Below are 23,006 nucleotides of genomic sequence, written 5' to 3'. Positions count from 1 at the left end.
TGGCTAGTAACTGATCAGTGAGAATCAGTGGGAATGCTGGAGGATGATTGTTCCAATTCTTGTGGGATTCATTTAAGAGTACATTATATATCTATTGTTGTGTGAAAATTATTTGCTTCAGAATGGTCTCATATTCAAGTAATGTGCAGTTTAATGTTTCTAGATTAGCGTGCCTGGTCAGTGATGGGGCATTAATCTGCACATTACTTGAATATGAGACCGTTTTGAAGCAAATAATTTCACACAACAGTAGATATATAATGTACTCTTAAATGAATCCCACAAGGATTGGAACAATCATCCCTCAGCATTCCCACTGATTCCCACTGATCGGTTACTAGCCATCCCCTTTAACATTTTACGAGATAATTAGAAACCACTTATTCAAAATATTAAAGAGCTTACAATTTTAAGAGAAATTCAAAGTTTATTATTTTGATGAAAATAGGTTTTAAGATGGCTGAGGTATCAAAAATGAAAGTGAAAGAAAGTGGTCCTAATAAAAGGTTGGTCCTACCTTTTATTAGGACCTCTTTGTTTTTGGATATGACAGACATTTCAAAACCAATTTTCATCAAATAGAGGTTTAATTCTTTTTAGAATTGTATGTTTTTTAAAATTTAATAACACAAGATTTCTAGTTATCTTGCAAAAAATTGTTAAAACCTGAATCCCCATCTCAATTGAAATTATGCCATCCCTTTTAGTGTGTTGCTCAATGGGGGAAACATGTTGAAACATTGAGATCTTATCAAAACATTTCAGGTACACCGATTGTTTGTTTTGTGTGTGTTTTAGATATATTATTAAGATGTAAAGACACTTACACCTACTGTACCTGACCATACTATGTTGATTCTATTCTTGCTTGGCAGCAACATTACCACTAGGCTAAATTATAGATGTCTGAAATACAGATATATAAAAATAACACACATGCAAACCCTCACGTAACCCTCCTCTTCTTTTCGTGATATCACTGGCACATACATAAACCTTTGAACTTAATCATACATCATCTATGTTCGTGGTTGCTGACCAGGACCCAGTTGCATAAAAAAGATGCAATCAAACGAAAGTCAGAAAATCAATTACAAGTTAGGTGTCAGAATTTAGTACGAGAGACTTCTTCGTATACAGGTTGGATTTTCAGATGTAAGTCTAAAGGGATAGTATAGTATTGGTGGAGATGAGGATAAGACTTTAAATTTTGTGCAGGATACCAAGAAACCACTTACGAAATAGTGCAGGGCATACCATTCTGAGAGAAATTAAAAGTTTATTTGATGAAAGTGGGGTTTGGAATGGCTGAGACATCGAAAAACAAAGTAAAACTAGAGATTGTAATTTGTCATCACTGACAAATTAAGGTGATCAGATTTTTTTAAATCAATGATTCGAGTCCTGATTGCAATAGGCATGACCATACAAGTTTCATCTGTGTTTAGAGACATTGGCCGTGTGATGTTTGCATTCTCATTTAGCAAAGGGAGTCATATCTGCCATGTCTGGTACCAAATTCTGTATAGGCCCCCTACACTATAACGAAGAAACAGCAACAAATACATATGACCTTTGACCCACCTTTGCACTCCCAAGATTGCATCTGATGAAATAGTGGGTATTTTGTGAAATGATTCTCGCGACATCGTCTATACGTGTGAAAAATATGGGAAAATTAGGACAGGTATTCACCAAGATACAAGATGAAACATTTATGACCTTTGACCCTAATTTACATACCCAAGATGTTGTCCGATCTAGTAGTTATTTTATGAAATAATGTACGTGACATGAACTAAACATGTGCAAAATATGGGGGTGATAGGGCGTGTTTATCTTGAGTTATTGCAAAGAAAGTTGCAGAAAGAAAGAAATATCTCAATACATAGAAGATAAGCTTTAATTTCAACCAAGTTTTTTATCGTGATCCCGACGTCGTTTGAAAAAACAAAGGGCTGATAGTGATAGCGCAAAGTCTCAGCTACAACATATTAAAATCTGGGAGAAATTCACCGAAGGGTAAGTGAGCTAGTGCTCGATAAAGACAATCATGTCAATTTTCACTTTGAAAAAAAATTCCCTCCCATAGAGATAACACATCATAACGAAGATACAAAAAGAAGTACATATGACCTTTGACCTCAATTTGCACAGGCAAGATGGCATCTGAGTAAAAAGTAGTTATTTTGTGAAATGATCCTTGTAACATGGTCTTTGCGCGTGCAAAATATGGGAAAGATAGGACATGTATTCACTAAGATATAGGATGAAACACTTATGACCTTTGACCCTAATTTACATATCCAAGATGGTGTCCGATCAAGTGCTTGTTATTTTATGAAATAATTGATGTGACATGAACTAATAATGTGCAAAATATGGAAGTGATAGAGGCCGTTTTTCTTGAGTTATTGCACAGAAAGTTGCAGAAAGAACGAAGTATCTCAATACATCGAAGATAAGCCTGAATTTCAACCAAAATTTTTGACGTGATCCCGACATCGTATGAAAAAACGAAGGGCACACTAACGGTAGCGTAAAGTCTCAGCTACTACATATTAAAATCTGGGAGAAATTTATCGAAGGGTAAGTGAGCTAGTGCTCGATAAAGATAGTCATGTCAATTTTCATTTCCAGAAAAACTGCAATCCCATAGAAATTACACGTAAACTGGTCAACTTTGACAAGGTTACTTTCTATCCATTTTTACGAGGTGATACTGTTATCCAATCAAAATTTTGTAATTTTATGTTTGAAAGAACATTAAATAAGCTACAACATACTGAAATCTGGGTGAAAATTGACAAAGGACTAGTGAGATACGCTAGAATGAACTTGAAATTTGATGACGTCATTTTGAAAATTTACTTTTTTTTAGTTTAATAAGAAATTTGCTATCTTTTAATCATTTTGTTAGCATTGCCACCCCATGAAATGACATGTACAACTCATCAGCTTTCAAAATATGTAAAGAAAATGGGGGGTCTCCGTCCATCCTGACGAGTAAAATCGGATTCAAAATTAGCAGTTTTTTGGCATAGTTGCACTGTATATCGCCATTGACGCGCGCGCGGAATTTCAACTTTGATTGGCCCGTATGACGTCATTGAGTCGGATCAACTTGAAACTTGGTAGAAATATTCCTTGACATTTCAGACATTCGATCCGTGCGATAAAACGGGAAATTTCTATTGAATATGAGCTGTGCGTGCGTATATGCGCGCGCGTACGCGTTCGTCGATTTTTTTTGAAATGCTGCAAATGACTTGAAACGTGTGCAAAACAATTTTGAGGTTCTTTAGAGCATGTTTAAATTTCAACGCGCGCATACGCGCTCGTTTACTTTGAAAGTGACTAAATTTTATGAAATATATCAATAGACCTTGACTTGAACTATATGATATCTTAATTTCATTCAAAAATTCTGTTCCATTAATGAGATATTGATGTAAACGTGATTTCAGATAATGACGTCATAATGACGTCACGGTTAACTGATCACATTGATACACTAGATCTGTCATCCTTAGGACATGATACATATATGGTATAAGTTTGAAAGTGATAGGTAGGGGACTTTTTGAGTTAACCGCTGCACAAGATTTGAGGAGAAAGAAATAAAGAAGAAGAAGAAGAAAGAATCTGTACAGATACAATAGGTGATCCGAGAGGATACTCGGATCACCTAACAAAATAATCGTAATGAAAGGTGAGTCCCACTTTTTATTCAGAGCGCTCTGTTTTGGATATCTCGGCCATTTCAAAACCAATTTTCATCAAATAAATGGTTATTTCCTCTTGGAATTACGTGCTCTTTCATATTTCATAAGAGGTTTCTAATTTTCTCATAAAAAAAAAAGAAAAAGAAAAAATCTTTGAAACATGAAATTAGTTGTCAACCAAAAATATATGATCCCTAAACCTCATCTTTCAAGCAGTGGGGCCCAGAAATTAATCTCATTGATATGCTGCTTCAGTCAGGTTTGCAAGTTCACCCGATTTAGAGCATACAGGAAAATGCATTTCTGCTTTGGCTCTAATTTACAGACATGTATTGGGTAATGGTTTTGCCAGTGCTCATCCAAAAAGTGAACAGTTATAGTTCAATCTTGTTTATAGACCTCTTCAGTTTTAAAGGCATTAGTACCATTTGCAGATGAAATAAAAACCCAGCTTTAGTGCTTCTGAACAGTTCTAAAATGTGAGTTGGGGATAGAAACAACCAATGTAAAAATATTAATCAGTATAACCAATGTCAAGTATTGTTAAATATACAAAATGTGAACAATAGTTATTATAAAAATGTTCCTACTTGTAGAATAAGCCATCTAAAATCAGTATGGTTTAGTGAAAAAAATAATGATATCTCCTTATATTGTATAATTTATAAATATTTAATCATTGCAAAATTTATATATGGTAGGTTGTTTTGTGATACAACTTACCACTACACATATGCATCAAATGTGATAAACACTAAACTCAAACATTTTTGAAGTCACTGCTCCCAATGGTAAACACTACCTGTAAGACACTGTAACTTATGTATATTGGCCATAAAAGGGGGGGGGGGGGTTCTAAAACAAGAAGAAAAGATGATTTAATGGTTTATGCAATGAGTCAGGTGCATTGCTATGTCTGTGCATAAGTCAACTATCATGTTACGCATACTGGAGTCCCCCAGTTATGGTTGAAATAGACATTAAACATTAAAAAAGATTCTCCCAAACCAAAGAGGTCTAAATGTAGTCTGTGTATATTTTGTCTGTCTGCAGACGGAGGTCGGAGAAGACGAACTGCTCCTCTTAGAAGTGCAGACAGGTTGCCTGGAGAGCTTTCTGCTCCTAACGCTGCGAGAGGAAGATGAGAGCCTTAGGAAGCAGGTCTCCTTGTGGCTGAAGGAGGAGATACTGAATGGAAGCAGACCACAGTAAGTGTTGATTGCATTCATTCCGTAGCGCAGTGTTGCGAGTGAGGGATGTGATGTGCTGCATGTGTGTGTGTGTGTGTGTGTGTGTGTGTGTGAAAGAAATAGAGATAGATAAATAGGTAGATAGATAGATTTAAATAAACAGATAGATTGAGTGAGAAAAAACGTGATTGGAGGTTGCGGAATATCCTTCTTACTTTAGACAAAATGAAAGGATATAATATACAACAACTAATCATTCCAATGTGATGGCACTACTTTGCATGTTTTGGTATTTAAAGCTACATGAGTTTGTAGAAGGGAAGTATTCCATAGTTCCATGGTTCATTCTTGTGCAGATGATATGTGTATTTGTGTGAAAACTAGCTCCTTCTCTGAGTAAATTTTGAGGTTTATTACAGGGCAGACAGGGACGGATAAAGACATAATGGCGCTTTGGTAATTTTGCAAGTTTTTCTTACCTTGGTGGTGGTCCGTGATTGTATTCTATGAGAGAGAAAGTCTCCCAACAAGAATACTTCGATTGTTTCACCCGTTGAGGACAGACTGATTTTGCCGTAACACACATTGCTCATAGACTCCTGCCCGAGTATACTCGGGACTAATCTTCAATGGATAAAGTAGCATTCTGCCAGCCCCCACTGACACGCTGTTGCATTTTATTGTCCCCGCCGAACGAGTTCGAGCAGGGGACTGTGAAATGGGCTCCGTACGTGTGTGTGTCCGTCCGTGTGTCCGTGTGTCCGTGTGTGCGTCCGTGTGTGATCAAAATCTTCAATTTGCTACTTCTCTGTCATTTATGAGCCAATTTTGATTCTGTTTGCTTTATATGATAGCACTATGTGGGAGCTTTGAAACTTCTACACAGAATTTCAGTTGTGACCTTTGACCTTGACCTTTGACCTATATTGTACATTTTCCTACAAAATGCTACTCCTTCGCCATTTCTAACCCGATTTCGATTCCGTTTGCTTTATGTGATGGCACTAGTTGAGGGCTTCAAATCTTCTACACAGAATTTTGACCTTTGACTTCTTTGACCTTTGACCTTGATCTTTTGACCTATATTGTACATTGGCTACAAAATGCTACTCCTTCACCATTTCTAACCCGATTTTGATTCTGTTTGCTTTATGTGATGGCGATACGTAAGGGCTTCAAAACTTCTTCATAGAATTTTGACCTTTGACTTCTTTGACCTTTGACCTTGATTTTTGACCTGTATTGTACATTTTGCTACAAAATGCTACTCCTTCGCCATTTCTAACCCAATTTCGATTCCGTTTTGCTTTATGTGATGGCACTAGGTGAGGACTTCAAAACTTCTACACAGAATTTTGACCTTTGACTTCTTTGACCTTTGACCTTGATTTTTTACCTACATTGTACAACGGCTACAAAATGCTACTCCTTCGCCATTTCTAACCCGATTTCGATTCCGTTTGCTTTATGTGATGTCAGCAGGTGAGGGCTTCAAAACTTCTATTACACAGAATTTTGACCTTTGATTTCTTTGACCTTTGACCTTGATTTGTGACCTGTATTGTACATTTTGCTACAAAATGCTACTTCCGGCGGGGACATATATTACGCACCGCGTAAATTCTACTTTTCCTTGTTGTTATTGTTATTGTTTACGCATTGCTGTACTGGCCACTTTTCTTGACTGATTCAAGTTGAGTTTTGTGTCAAGATTTATCATTGGAAAATCAAGATGTCAATTGTTTTTGGTGATATCACCCTCACTTTTCTGATGATTGTGGGCAAAAAAGTTTCAATGTACGCTCGACAAGAATACCGGATGAATTTCTTCATATCATACACGTAATGCACAGGTGAGAGTGCGTTAGTTGATATGCAGCGCACGCAAGGGTATTTACAACGGTGAAACACATTACTTCACATCATGAATACTTGAGAGTGGGCTTCATCTCTACTAACGTCACAGACTTAAACCTGTGCATTATCTGTTTTTTAAAATAGGTCAAAAATTAACACCATTTTTATGTACATTTATTGATGAATACCAGTCAGCTCTATATAGAATTGGCTCAAAAGCTAAGATGTCCCAATATGGTTGTTCCAAACTGTACACATGCACAAGGCAGGACTGTAAGTTCTCTACAGTAATAAGTGATTGAGAGTGCAGGATGTGCTCATAACAACTGATTGAGTGCACTCTGCTAAAGTATGCATTTTGACATCAGTGAGCATGCGGTTATGCTTTATCAATAATACAAATGTATGCCATTGGATATCATGCCGTATTGATTTGCTTTTTCGTTGCACACTTTTTGCACGCCTGTGCACGTCATTAAGAAAATGAGTGCTCACATGACTCATCACTGCTGATCGGCTACACTCTTAAACCCATTTTATGATGATTATACATAAAGGTGTACAATAGATAGGAGAAGACCTGTTTAGGATTTGATGGTGCTTTCCTCATTGAGCCGTTATTGTATAGAGTCGAAAATGAAGTTATCCAGACAAGATTAAGCTTTGCAATGCAATGACTTAAAGTAGACATTCAAAGAGATCATTAAATTCTGCAATTTAGGCATCAGTAGAAAGCTCAGAAGACATAGAAGGCAATGGAATTTTGTTACCTCGCTTTCGCGTTGCTAGAAAGAAGTAAACGCTCACGAAAAACTGCGGTTTTCTGGAGCCTGATAAGGGCCAATTCGTCAGGAAAGATGCCCGTTTCGCCTGACGTCACGCACTGGATTTGCGGACTCTGCCCGGTGAATGTGTGTACAATGTTAACGGAGGTACAACCTGATTCTTTTGCATTTTATTTCCTTATGTAAAAGTCGAATTGAACGAAATATAACTTTTCATGGTTTAATAGTAATGAAGAAACATTTCTCTCTCGATGTTTTTGTAATTCTTACAGATATTTTTGTCAATATTCAGGAATTCAAGCTACTTAGGTAATCTTATTTTTCTTACGTTTGTTTGTAAGTTTCGCTAGTCACATGAGGCGTTTAATTGGAAATCATGAGGATGTCCATGACAGGATTGATAATCTAAGACATGGTGATGTTGACAATAACAAGTAGACTTACGAAAAATGGCGAAATATCAAAATAGGAGAGATTTTAAAACGAGGATCGAGATAACAACTTGTGCAGCCCAGTCTCGTAGCTCGCGATTGCTCGCATGCAGTATGTCCTTGTATTAATCCGCGGTGAAGTGGCTCTACTGCTCCGATCCGCATTGGTAGCCGCTCGCCGCACCACCATCCTCACTGCCTGCGTGCCTGGCCTATTACGTGATTAGCGAAGTCATGGAAGTACTTTCATTGGCGTAGGAACAATTGCATAACCACGTGTGTTTGTTTACGTTCGCGCCCGATACGATGTACTGTAATATTGTACGACTAACCAGGGAGGTGGGAAGAGAAGGAGTGGAATCTTCGACATCGACAAGGTTCGGTGTTTTCGCAATTGCTGCTTCACCAGTGTGCACACGCTCGTAAAACTTCCGTAAATGACATCTGCTATGATAGCTATCACACCATTGCGCCTGACTAGTTGCTGACCTCAAACCGGTCAGACAAAGGAGGTACAATACTAGGCTAGCAAGGTCTAATAGCAGGGCGGACATAAGCACTTCCCGATTGCTCGGGCAAGTGAAAATCAAAGTCGTACAAGTGTTCTGAACAAGGAGAAAAATGCTTACCCGAATCGGGCAGGCAAATAATTTTGAAGCCACCTTAATTCTTTCTCCACATTTTCCCTTCAACAAACCCATGAAATCATACACACGCAAGCCCAAAACTAACAACTGTTTAGCGATGTCACGATTTCAACAACTGTCGAACACTGACTTACTTGCAAAAGCCCCGGTATTGCATTGCGATGCCACATCAACGCTCATCGATATCGAACAAAGTTTTTATTCCAATACGATGTATTAGCCTATTTTGGCAGTAGAAAATAGCGGTAGCAGAAAAAACTGCCATTTTCTGCTCGCCGTTAGCTGCCTACAGGTGAGTCGGGTAGTCACTGGTTGTGCGTGCTCCATGTGGATACCGAGCACAGTGCGCGTTTCAAGATAAAAATAACACAAATCAATAACGCGCGGTCAAAAGTGAACACCAAGTTTACCAAGAAACAATAAAAATTCCACGACGGCAAGGTGCCTGACTTGGGGATTAGGGGGGGGGGGGGGTAGAGGAGAGAGACCATTTGACAAAAAAGAAACCGCGCGTACTGGCGCATTCTTGGCGGTCATGAACAGTCTGGGGCCTGGAGGAATGAACAGGGAAAATGTTTGACAAGTCGAAGACCCAGCCAGGATTACAAACGCAATGATTCTTTATTTCTCTCATTTAATTTGCCTATAATAGGGCTCTCTCTCTCTCTCTTTCTCTCTCTCTTTCTCTCTATTTCCTTTTCTATTTCTTGTAAGAATTGTTTGTACTTACCGATAAAGAAAAATGAAATAAATAAACAGTGTTAAACTTGAAATGCCTTATTTTCCTTATTGGCCCGATCGGGCCACCAAAAAAGTCGGATGTTTGCTTTTACTGTTGGAAATGAACAGCGGTAACAATCGGCTCCGTAAGATGCTAAAATAATTGGAAATGAATATCGGTAAGATTCAGCTCCGTAAGATGCTAAAATAATTGGAAATGAATATCGGTAAGATTCAGCTCCTTACGGTGCAAAAATTAATGTCAGATATTTGATTTTGCGTTCGGAAATGAATAAGGATAACATTCGGCTCAGGAAGATGCTAAAAGTAAATGTCGAATGATCCCTTGTAACGTTCGGAAATGAATAACAATGATATTCAACTCCGTACGATGATTAGATAAATGTTGGATGTTTGTTTTTGCTTTCGAAAGTAAATAGCAATAAAATTCGGCTCCGGAAGATGCTAAAATAAATGTCAGATGATTGCTTTTACGTTCGGAAGTGAATAGCAGTAATATTCTGCTCCATACCATGCTGAAATAACTGTCGGGTAAATGAATAACAGTAATGTTTAGCTGCGTTCGATGGTAAAATAGTTATTAATGTTTGATGTTTGCTTTGACGCTTGGAAATGAATAACAATTATAGTATTCAACTCCGTACGATGATAAAATAAATGCCGGATGATTGCTTTTACATTCGAAAGTAAATAGCAATAATATCAGCTCCGGAAGATGCTAAAATAAATGTCGAATGATCCCTTTGACATTCGAAAATGAATAACAATAATTTTCAACTCCATACGATGATTAAATAAATGTCGGATATTTGCTATAACATTTCGAAATGAATAACAGTAATATTCAGCTGCGTTTGATGGTAAACTAAATGTCTTATGTCTGCCTTGACGTTAAAAAAAAGAAAAACAGTATATCATACGGCTCAGTACGATTTAGAGTCTCGACGATATGTATGTACGATGAATGACGGCGGCGGTTTAGACAAAAATGTGGAAAAAGAAGTACTTCCTCACGGCTCATTCTTCCACCTCTGTAAGTAGCAATTCGCTTCGTAGCACAGTATACGAAATACACAAATTACGTGTGGCGAACATTACTCGTACAGTATTGAGTTTATGTTCATCCATTATTATTACAAACAAAAACATGCATAGAGAGCGAGTGATCAGCTGCAGCATGGATCTTTTTGCTAGGTCCATGGCTGCAGGGAGTCTTGCGTCGAACGTCGAGGGGGCATGGAGCTGGCGCACATGTTCGAAGTACATGTACAAGTACGTACAATAGTAAATGTTCCCATACACACACGTGTTTACGCACAGCTCTCACTAGACCGAGGAAGAAATCAGAGCACGAACACTAATATATTCACACACACGCAAACACACACAAAGCAGTGCGAACCACACACACCAGCACAGTGCATGAACAGCCGATGCAGACCAGCTGAGAACGAGACGTACCCTCCAGCTTGCTGTGACCGGATCTACTTTTTGAAGGCACGGAACCGAAATGCGGACAAAAACGTCTGAAAGAAATCTCTTTTATGCGCCGCTAGCATTCACAAATTTCATACTTTATGAGGATGAAATGTAAGGAAAAACTGTGAACTCCAAGGAGACATGCAAGAAAACTCCTAATAAACTAAATAATTGGACTTGCTAGGCTCCTAAACACAACACTGAAAACAATTCACGGTAGTAGTCTATGGAGCGAACGTGTACTTTCAGAGTACGAATCCAGTGCGTGACGTCATCGGGAAGGGGTATCGGCAGACCGTTCATCGGGGCATTTCGGGTTCACTTTTTCGTCCGATTTCAATAATTAATAAAAAATAGTTGGGATTGTTCTTTTCTCTCGATATTTGGTGTACATCTAGGACAGATGTTCAAATTCAATATTTTCTTATCAAATTTGTGTTTCGTGCTCTTTGAATTTCTACTTTAATTGTTTTATAGTGAGTTTCTGTCAAACTCAATATAGCTATTTTGGATGTAAGGTAAGTTATTCTAACGTAAAGTAGTATTTGATAATACTGCCCTCTCTTTCAACAGTTTTACATGTAGGTTGTGGAGTCTCATTTCTTGGGTGTGCTCCAGCAGCCACACATTAATTTTCTCAATGCATTCTGTGCAAGCATGTTGTATGGATGTGCTATAGGTAGCAGAAAACACAATAAAGGTTTCTATGGCGCTGCCATTATTGAGTCACCTTTTACATGGTCAATAGTTAGCACAACCAATGAACATACACGTGCGTATGCAATGCACTACTGTATATTGGTGCCATAACTCCACAGAGTATTAATTCAAACCTTGCATAGAGGTAAGGGTAGTTATATTGCTTTATGTAGTTCTTGGTGATGCTGCCCTCTATGTTCCAGCATTTGTAGGCTGTCCAGTCGCTCCTTTGGGCCGAATGCATAAAACAAGCAATTGCTTGTAAGCAAAAGCACAAGCTCGTCTAGCAAAAGGTCTAGCTCAAGCAGTTGCTTAAATCCATATATGCATAACATTTTGCTTGTTCCGCACAAGCAGTTGCTTGCGTTTTCAACAAAAGGGACTTCACGCCTGTGCGAACACAAGAACACAGGCGAGTGTGACAGCATGTATTTGAAAGGGCATGTGTGTGTGGAAACATTTCCTGACATAGCAGAAGAGCTATGGAATGCACACACAGACACATACACACACATCTATACACACACACGTATTACTGGTTGATTCCCATCACTGCAGCTTATAGTAGCCCAGATCTGCCAGATCGCAGGCGGAGAGAGGTCTGCTTGCTCTCCTCCGAAGTCAGACATCCTACCTGATTTTCATTACATTTTGCGTGCCAACCACTGGACATTCCCGTTGTTGAAATGAAAAAGTGTCTTACACTACTCAGGAGTAATTTCTTGTAGATTTATACCACTCCTTCACAAGTGTGGTCTTTCTTTCATGAATATGAAAATGATTAAAAAAGGGAACGTTCCGGTTAAGCAAAAGCTTAAGCTCATTTTACAGAGCTTGGAAAATCGTAAGCAATTGCTAGCAAGAACTAGCAAAAGTTATGTTTTATGCATACGTTTTTAAGCAAATGCATGGTCTCTAAGCAATTGCTTGAGGGCAGCAAGCAATTGCTTGTGCTTGCTAGCAAAAGCTTCTGCTTGCAAGCAATTGCTTGTTTTTATGCATGCGGATTCGAGTAAAAGGCTAGCACAAGCGATTGCTAGCATTTATGCATTCGGCCCACTGTGTCTGCTTTGCTGGCTACGTACATTTCTGGCAGGATTCCTTTCAATTCAAGTTTTCCATGGAGGTGTACTAGCACGAGATAGTGCTGTTGTGTCATGTTGCTAGTGACAACGCCCTCATTGTTCTGACTTTTCTAGCAAAGCAATGTGAATTTTGGAATCTCTGCCTGGGTGCCATTCATAAGCCTAATCAGTGAATGAATGAAGTTTCCCTAAAGGACTGATTTCACTTTCATGCATGTGAATGATTTGCAGAGGATGCAAATGGGCATTTCCGTGAGTTGTGCGACATGACCACCAAAATTTTACCCACATATTTCAGGACAACTGATGATCTTACTTTGTTAGCCATAGTTTGAAGTGTGTGAAACCAACTTTACATTTAAGAAAAGTTCTCTTTTGTGCATTTTCATACCTTTTGAAACCAGAAAGCATTTTTTGACCTAAAAATCCCTAAAAATGCATTTTTGTTGCTCTTTGCAATTATTTTTTATATTTGAGGCTCAAATCAAACTTTGTTTGGTTTTACAAATCAAAAATATATTAATCTAGCAGTAAATAAAGTGGAGACCTCGATATAAGATATTACTTCGGACACCAGCGTGCTCTTACATAGCTCGAGAAGCTGCTGTAACGTGAGTTACCGAAACATGAACTTTTTAACCTAGCAATTTTACTATGCCCAACTGAGACATGGTATTTTGGATTATCAAATGACTATGCAGCACACATCCAAGAAATATGATGGGACTTATAGTCTTTGCTTCAAATTCTCATAACAGAGGTCTTAAAATTGTAACGTGAGTTACCATGTAACGTGAGTTACCACAATGTAATGTGAGTTACCGACATGATTTTTCTTTAATACCAAGAAATGATATGAAGGTTGTGATTGTAAGTAACCAATGAGTACATGATTACTGAACTCTTGTGGTCTATTTCCAGTAGATTGTTATTCTCTTGGTCTCTCTCTCTGTCACCAAACCAACTGGTCTACATGTACAATGTATTAATTACACATCACTTGTTCATCGTTAATGTTAACTTCCGAAAGAAACTGTTCCATATTTACTATTTAATATTACAGTGCATGTATACTGATCTGTTACGAAAATTGTTAAAAGACAATTCCAGGCTTTCAAGCAGGATAACGTAAAAAAGTAGGAATAAAGTAGGAACAAAATCTTTCAAAAAGTAGGAAAAAGTAGGACATGAGAGGAAAAAAGTAGGGCATTAAAGAAAAAAAGTAGGAATAAATGAGGACATGTGCAGGCTTTTTGGAGTAGTTTTCGTCAATACTCACCAGAACTCTTGATGTTACATGTAAATCTTAATTTGTACTCAGAACCCTGCTGCCTCAGCCTCACTATTGCTCCTGGGAGAGCCTGAAAAATACAACAAACGCAGACGTTCGTTAGAACAATGTCAGGTAACAAGCACAAATGCATGTTCAACCGTACAGTCAGTATGAATCTTGATCACTTATTACAATACTTACATAGAAAAGACATAATTTTGTGATTGACATGAACACCTACCATATATGTGATCCTGCATCGCAACACCAACAAAAAGTTGCCAAACATGGATTTTTAATTAAGAGCAGATTCTGAAAGAACAAACTTAAAGATGAAAATGATGTATATCTCGATTCAAATGGACTCTCCTAACCGATCCTAATATTGGAATGAAAGCACACACTCCGGAAAATGTGAACTGAGAAAAGGGGCTCCTGGAGTATAGCATTTATTCAAGCGCTCAATCTTTATCAAGCCGTGCTAGCTGTGCAATGAATGGAACAAATAACAGAATGTTAACCACTGGAGCTACAACAATGAAGAGATTATCAGATTAAGCTGTGCATGCTTTATTAACACATTCTGTAGGTGATCAATGCCAACTTTCAAAGCAGAAGCATCGTCCTTTGTAAAGTTATTGGAGTTGAAAGTTAAAAGTATGGACAGGGTTTTTAAGAAATGAAAAGATGACTATGAGAAACACCTAATCACATTATTCTACCAAAAAGTGCATGTTCCAGAAAAAAAAAAAAAAACTGCTAAAAAACACAATTTCCTTTTCGTTTTATGATCCCAAACTTTATTATAATATATAAGAAGACTTGCCCTTTCAGAAAATATGAAAAACTCAAGACTGGCTGGATTGGCCCATATCATCTATTTTCAGTCCTAATACAAAATCAGTGCATGCAACTTTTTGTTAGTTTTGTGATGGACGGTCACATATCATCCCACAAAATATGACATAAACATTCCATGATGTGTAAGTTATACATTTATGCCAAAGGTATGTTATACACTTCCATAATTAAAAGATGGCATCTTTTATCTACATTCATTTGAATGTTTTGAAGTTGTGAAGATATGTGTTTCATTCCAAAATGTAAAAAAGATTGGAAATAAGGATATTTGACAAAAGCAATTTTAAAAAAGATGACACTTTTATCTACATTCATTTGAAGTTGTGGAGATATGTTTCCTTTAAAAGTGTGGATATAATGGATATAAGGATAGAAGGATGTTTGACAAAGCTATTAAGTGATGCTCACAACAACTTAGTATGCTTTCAAGTTCCAACTGAATGACCATGAGATAAGAAATATACTTACTTTCCAAGAGACTTTCAATTTCAAATACATGTAAGCACTTAACATGTGTTCAAACATTTCAAAATAACAGGATAATGTAAACTACTTATATGTAGCACTCAGTATTAGTCTCTGAGAGCATGGAGCTACTAACAGTAGCTCCATGCTGAGAGCATGTGTTATCATATCACATTTCTAGCAAGACATGCATGAAGAATGGGTTGTCTCATGACAGTGAGGCCTTATGAAGTGAAATTATATCTTTCCAAGAGACTTTCAATTTCAAATACATGTAAGCACTTAACATGTGTTCAAACATTTCAAAATAACAGGATAATTTAAACTACTTATATGTAGCACTCAGTATTAGTCTCTGAGAGCATGTGTTATCATATTACATTTCTAGCAAGACATGCATGAAGAATGGGTTGTCTCATGACAGTGAGGCCTTACGAAGTGAAAGATCTACCAATGCATTGACATCTTTATTTTGCAAATCCTGGCCCACTACAAATCTACACACTCAGATACTGTGAGTTTATGGCACAGTGTCCACAACTGAATTTCAAGTGATATAGATTATCTTCATAATCATATGATATAGATGGAAACACAAGGCAAGCTCAATTTGAAACACTTAAACCAATAGAACACAAATTATCCAAAGAGAGAGAGAAAAAAAAGTAAATACTTTACATTTCAGCATCAGGGAAATGTAGTATTCTTGCATGTAGAGTAACATAACACTGCAATATAACCAAATGACTCCACTTTACAAGATGTGAGGAGCATACATGTACATACTGCTTTTTGTTTCTCACTATCTGTAGTCTTACCGACTTTATAGGGAGCAAAAATGACTCTATTTTTTGATAATTTTCTGTAGATAACAAATAAATATGTTTTCATTTCTTTGGTGTTCTGTTGATGCTAGATTCCATCAATTCTTGAATCAACTTACATTTGTTAATTTAGAAAGAGGTGTAGAAAATAATCATTCTGTACTTTCCAATGACTTACTACTGTTTGCAATATTTGCCACATTTACTGGAGATAGTTAATAGTTCTTTACATTCAACTGTTTTTTCAGCTCATCATGACCCTTTTTGTTGAATACACATACAGCTATTTGACCTTTTCAAGAAGATTCTCCATTTTGCAATTATTCCAGGCACTTTTAAGTTCATTCAATATTCTTGAAATCAAACTTCTTCATATATTTTGAGAATATTACATCCTTCCGCCTTTGAAATTTTGCATGGTTGAGATTCTGCTTTTCATTCTCCAGATATTTTGCTGGCTCAGTATTTCAGCATGTTAATCTTATAAACTACTCTTTGCAAGATCTGGAGAATAAATAAACAGTGACTGTCATTATCATTTTAGTCCTTGCTAGCTTCTCTGATTTCTCTGGTTGTTTGAGAGCAAATACACTCTAGAAAATCTGTATATTTACCATGCAGTTCCCATTCCCCCCCCCCCCTTAAATACAGTGTATTTGTGCCCTTTCAATTTTGATACTCTCCACTGTTCTGTTGGTTTTCACCTTCAACTTACAGTTTTGTATGTTGACACAATTGGCATACACATCCATCCATTCACTTTTTTCTTCTTTAAAAAGTTTCCCTGTCTCACATTTTACCAAGACTCTTTCAGACGGTTCAATATTTTGGATATGTCACTTCAAATGACTCATCACACTTTGACTACTTTCATTACGAGATTTCTGTTCTACCATTTTCTCACATCTTGTTCAAACTAGCTGGGTAATAAAAAGATGTTCAGCGTTAACTAAAATTTGCAAGATCTGTGGAATAAAAAGACATCATGGCTTCTACTTTTTCTGCAAGTTGTTTCCTCCAAACTTAACAAACTGTTCTTGGCGGTTCAACTTAAAACATCCACACACTTGCTCTTATTTGTGGAATATGCATTCATTATCTTTCCTAAATGCTCTAGATGGTTTTTCTCTCTACATATTCCTGATAGTTTGTAAGTGTCGTCAGGAAGTGAACTTCAAAGTCTCATGGTTTAAACTTCAATCAATCTTTAAACGTTACTGAATTATTATTTTTGTGTTCGTTTTCTGTGAAGTTCCTCCATTTCCTACTTTCTTTTAAGTTCTTCGAGGTAGAATGTCTTACCTATGATGCAATTCAACCTCTTAAACAATACTTGCAAGATGTATACACGCCATCAACTTTTAAGATTGTCCATAAAGAGGTTTCTGCTCTATTAGTCTTTATCTTTCACGATGGCTAAGTAATTACTGTTGTTCTCACTCCTTGTTAACAATTTGTGGGATCTGTTAATTAAACATTTCTTTTTTGTTCATCTGATTTTTCAGCAACTAACTTTCCTCAGCTGTTTACCTTCAGATGAATTAAGGTTTTTAGTAGTCATATCTACCATCTGCCCATGATTCAAATAGATATCACAAGTCATATGTCTCATGTTAAAGGTCCAGTTTACCTTTGGGAGCAGTGCTTTTGATTTAGCCTCAGTAATATGCAAGTTTCATACAAATGGGTCCCTACCAATCCATGCTTTCTTGGGAATAACTCATCCTCACATCAACCAGATCTAGTTTCTGTGGTGAAACACTTACTTTTATATTAAGTTTTTATGCCTCCGCCACGAAGTGGTGCCGGAGGCATTATGTTTTCGGGTTGTCCGTCCGTCCGTCCGTCCGTCCGTCCGTCTGTCCTTCCGTCCGTCCGTAATGAATTTTGTGGACAAGGTAACTATCGAAACCTGTTGAGGTATCCTAATGAAACTTGGCATGTATGTGTATTAGGGGGTGAAGTTGTGCCTATCAACTTTTGGGTGCACATGCTCAAGGTCAAAGGTCAAAAGGTCAAGGTCAAATACATAAAATTTTACTATTTCCACCATATCTATTGAATGCCTGAAGATATTTTCTTGAAACTTAGTGTATACATGTATTACCCAATTAAGATTCTCTGGTGAAAGTTTGGGTCATGAGGTCAAAGGTCAAAGGTCAAAAGGTCAGGGTCAAATACATAAAATTTCACTATTTCCACCATATCTATTGAATGCCTGAAGAGATTTTCTTGAAACTTAGTGTATACATGTACTACCCAATTAAGATTCTCTGTTGAAAGTTTGGGTCATGAGGTCAAAGGTCAAAAGGTCAGGGTCAAATACATAAAATTTCACTATTTCCACCATATCTATTGAATGCCTGAAGATATTTTCTTGAAACTTAGTGTATACATGTATTACCAAATTAAGATTCTCTGGTGAAAGTTTGGGTCATGAGGTCAAAGGTCAAAGGTCAAAAGGTCAAGTAAAAATATTAAAACTTCTTTTTTTTCTCCGTACCTTGGAAAATTGTTCAAGGTATCTTCATGGAACATAGTATATACATGTACTGACTGGAAGTGATTATCTAGAGAATGTAGGGTTCATGGGGTCAAAGGTCAAGTGCAAGACTTCAAAATTTTACTATTACCCTCATATTTATGCAATGCCAGCAGGGTTATTTTTTTACACTTGGTGTATGCGTGTGTAACCTAATAGAAATTCTTTGGAAAGTTTTTTTTTTCTCTTTTTGCCTCAAAGGTCAAAAGGTCAAAGATCAAGTGAAAGTGCTGAGCTAACTTTTTCCTCCATATCTCGGAAGTGGCTCAAGTTACCTTGAAACTTAGTACATATTATGCATGTTCTACCTGAAAGTAATTATCTTATGAATTTTAGGGTCAAGGGCCAGATGAAAATGGTAACAATTTACTATTCAATTCAGAAATTGCACTTTTTCTCCACACCTGTACCTTGAAAATTACTCAATGCCTAAATGTATGAATGGGTCAAAGTCAAGTTAAAGTCCTTAAATCCCTAGATACATGCTCTCTTATTCATCCAATTAAACCTACGTCAAGGAAGGTGAACATTCAACACATTTGTGACAAACTTGTCATTCCAATATTTTGCCAGTTTTGTGAAAATGTAATCACACAGTGTCCACATGTACTATCTAGACCTATTGAGAAAATCATGCATTATGGCGGAGGCATACCAGTCGCCAGAGCGACATTTCTAGTTCATATTGCAATCACTGTTAATTATTATCAAAACATATATTATTGAAGGATTTCAGGCAAAGGGGATCTGAAGGTGTCATTTCTTGTTTTGACATGACCTTTACGATTTACGTAGTAAACCATATTTTAGCAAAGGAAATTTCTGGTTTCTGAGGATTTGCATTCCAGCACATGCATTAGACATGATATGCTTGAACTCTACATCCATTAAAACTGGCTGTAGGCAGCATTTTTCCCTCAGTTGTATTCTTTGGAAGTCACATGTCAAATTCTACTTTTAAGTATATGGCAAGCTTACCTGGTAATTTTGAGCGATGATGAGAGCTTGTTGAGCGCTGCTCCAAGTCCTAGGCTGCAGTATAAGTGGGATCAATCACATCTGCACAGGAGCAAAAACTGAGGCTGGCAGCAGTCTTGTGGTTGATTGGTTTGTGTTATCCCTCTTTCATGCTGAAGAGGCTCTCCCCACCAGTAAGAATCTGCAACTAGAGTCTACTCATCATTTCTGAATATAAACTATTCAAGTACCGGGTAGCCTTGCACATTTTTTTTTTTTTTTTTTTTGGCGGGATTTTTCACCAAAAAAGTAGGAAAAAGTAGGAAAAAGTAGGATTTTGAGCAAAAAAGTAGGAAAAGTAGGGACAGCAGTAAAAAAGTAGGAAAAAGTAGGAAAAGTAGGGCCACTTGAAAGCCTGCAATTCTTCTAAAGCTGCATGGACCTTGTTCCAGCAAATTATCAAAATTTTGTGATAACTATTAATAGCCTCCTGATTGGGATAATCACTGCATGATTATTCTTGAAAAGTTTTTGTAATTCAAGTGATTACAATTTGACATTTCATAGTTTATACCTACCTATATAGACCAAAGCCATTGTTTATGAGGCTGAAACATTTACATGTATGAACAGAATTTTAAGATTGGAGCTCGCTTCCTGCTGTTTTTTCTGAGATTTTTGAGAACTGAACATTGTGAATTTGACACGCTTTTAAATGTGTTTTATACTATTCTACTCTGAGGTTTTAGCTATATTGTTGCAAAATCCTACAATGAAACTTTTCCATGTTTTCTGTAATTTACTTTACATGCTGATCTATTACCAAAAACCTGTTGAATGTGAACCTCATTATCAGACATTTTCTTTAAGAGCTGGACAGTCATGTACAAAAATGTACCTTAAAGCAAACTATCAACATTTTGTGATATTAATAGTTAGCCTCCTGATCACAAAATATTTACTATTGATTCATGTTTTTCATTGGGATTTACTGCTTCAGTCTGCTTGATTACTCTAGAAGATACTGGTATACTTTTTACATGTATGTACAATTTAAATAATGGGTACTTGACATTTCATAGACCAAAACCATTGTTTTTTAAGGCTTAAACATTTATGAACATGTTTTATTAAACTGATCAATACTGGTAGCAGATAACTAAAATTTATCTGCAGTTTCTGTAATTCAATTCTAATTTCTGTACCAGTTTGGTATAAGAATTTGTAAACAAATCAAACATACAAACAATTGATTATTGAGTAATTCAAACAATTATCAAATAATTGGAATATGAATTGCATTGTTTAAAAGTTAAAAGATTTATTGAAATATTCATTTCTGAACCTTTAAACTCTCCACAGACTACATGGACAGGTCTCTAGTCTCGTGACTCAGTGTATTAAATGGAATAGTTTATGGATGACTTGTTTTATCTAGATAGCCTGAAATCCATTTAGTAAAATAAAAAAAAAAAAAAATCAAATCAAATTCTCAATCAAATCTTCAATTTCTGATGCATTTGTTAACTGGAAAAGAGTGTAATTTAATGAAATAGACTCTGTTTCATATCATTTTGTTGAATACAGTTTTTGTCTCAGTACAAATGAAAGCTTGGAACACGACTCAATTAAAAATGAAATTTATCTTCAAGTTGGTATTCTAAATGTAAAGTTTCCTGCCTTTTGGTAATCTCATGGATAAAATGGGATTAATTACTGTCAGATCAATGTTCAAATCAATTTAGATTCTTTATTCATGGAGTTTGTTTGTGAAAAAATGTTGTCTTGGTAAGTTTTCTTTGGATTATTAAGACAAAAAATCGTCTTGTGATCATGTGGACATACTGTAACGTGAGTTATCGTAACGTGAGTTACCGCTTCACATGACGATACCTGGAGAATGTAAGACAATTTGAATTTTTACCATACTCGGTGATGTATGTTGTTAGTCCATGACTTTGACACAATAGACTTTATCAAAGTCTCTCTGTTTCTTGTTTGAGGAAACTTTTGAGGGCAAGTCCAAGATAATGTCCCCTCAGATGCTCAAAATTCATCTTGATTTTATCAAAAAGTTCTTGATATCATGTTGTAGCCAAAGAGTTAAATCATATATTTCCAGCAAAGAAAATATTGAATTATGCAAATTTATGCAAGAAATATGGCCTTGATTTGCATAAATCAAAAACAAACCTTACGTATGGGACAAATTATAAATATTCATCTAAAATCAGTTGAATTTGTCCTTGACCTAGTTCCTTTATGGACATGACCCCTGTATGAGTTAGTATAATCTGCAATTGGTAAGACAAAGTCAGCACATTAATTATGCAAATTATGCACTTTCCCAGAACATAGTGTCCCATACGTAAGGATTTGAGTATGTTTTTTTAAGTTTTTTCTGAAGATTTGTAACATTGACCAATCATACTTTAGGAAGTTCTAATTTATTCATTTCAACTCCAGATTAGCAAAACTAAATGAGGAAATTTAATTAGTCCTTCATCTTATAACTAATTAAAGTCTGCTTACGTATGGGACAAATGCCTTACGTATGGGACATTACATGCAAAGTGAATGGGAAAACCGCCTTTTGACATGGATGCTATATGTCCTTACATTTGTTTGGTTAATGGTTATCTTTGCACCTACTCTGAAGGATATGTCTATATATCTGCCTCTCCTACTCAGTTGACCTCAGGGAGAGTGTAAGAACAGCATTATTGAGTCATTCTATGATTAAGAAAGGAAAATAAAGAATATTCATTTATACTTGTATTTTCTTATTTTCATTACAGGCTGTGCAGCTGGTCTTAAATTAACATTCCCCGTTAACATTTTGATATTGGACATTTTCTTAATTCAGTTATCATTTTCAACTTTACCTCTCTACAAAATGACTTTGTCCAAGAATGGGATTCTCTGAGTGTCATTTTAGGTGCAGTACACTGTTCAGCATGTACCACAGGTTGTACAGCCTCAAAAGCGAAATCAAAACAATTGTGCTTATGGCGCGCATCAATGACAACATTATAGGTCTTACTGAAAAGAAAAATCACTTAAGGTGTGAGCAGGTAACTTTGTCAGTACTAGAGTTGATAGCAAAGGAAAAACCTTATGAGAATACTTTTTATTTTGATATGATTGTTAATATTTCAACTGCTCACCCTCAGAATATGTCATGACTTATCAAGGTCATGAACATGATTTCTGAAAATCCTGTAAAATGAAGACTATAGTTTACATTTGCTATAAACCACAATATCAATACTGATTCTGTGGTTGGAGTGCTAAAAACACAAATTACACAAACAAATAGGGAATTCAATTTTCTTTTCTATTTTGTGTTTGAAGAGACAGATGTGCTCTGAGACACCTTCATCAACTCATACTTACTTTGTACCCCACATCTACACAATTATCAACATACATTGCAATCTGGTAG

At 36.5% G+C, this 23,006-nt stretch overlaps 1 protein-coding gene across 1 annotated transcript in view; it reads left to right on the top strand.

The window, feature by feature from the left end:
• Positions 1-23,006, top strand: part of LOC140242160 (uncharacterized) — a 68,867-nt gene that overhangs the window by 33,856 nt on the left and 12,005 nt on the right. Inside the window, exon 9 of the mRNA XM_072321925.1 lies at positions 4,779-4,933. Within this exon, the coding sequence (XP_072178026.1) occupies positions 4,779-4,933 (155 nt within the window). The remainder of the gene's footprint in view (positions 1-4,778; positions 4,934-23,006) is intronic.

The sequence above is a fragment of the Diadema setosum genome, chromosome 18 (assembly GCF_964275005.1).
Source record: "Diadema setosum chromosome 18, eeDiaSeto1, whole genome shotgun sequence".
NCBI classification, from domain to species: domain Eukaryota; kingdom Metazoa; phylum Echinodermata; class Echinoidea; order Diadematoida; family Diadematidae; genus Diadema; species Diadema setosum.
The sequence above is the reverse complement of the archived record's forward strand: the minus strand, read 5'-3'. Positions and strand labels throughout refer to the sequence as shown.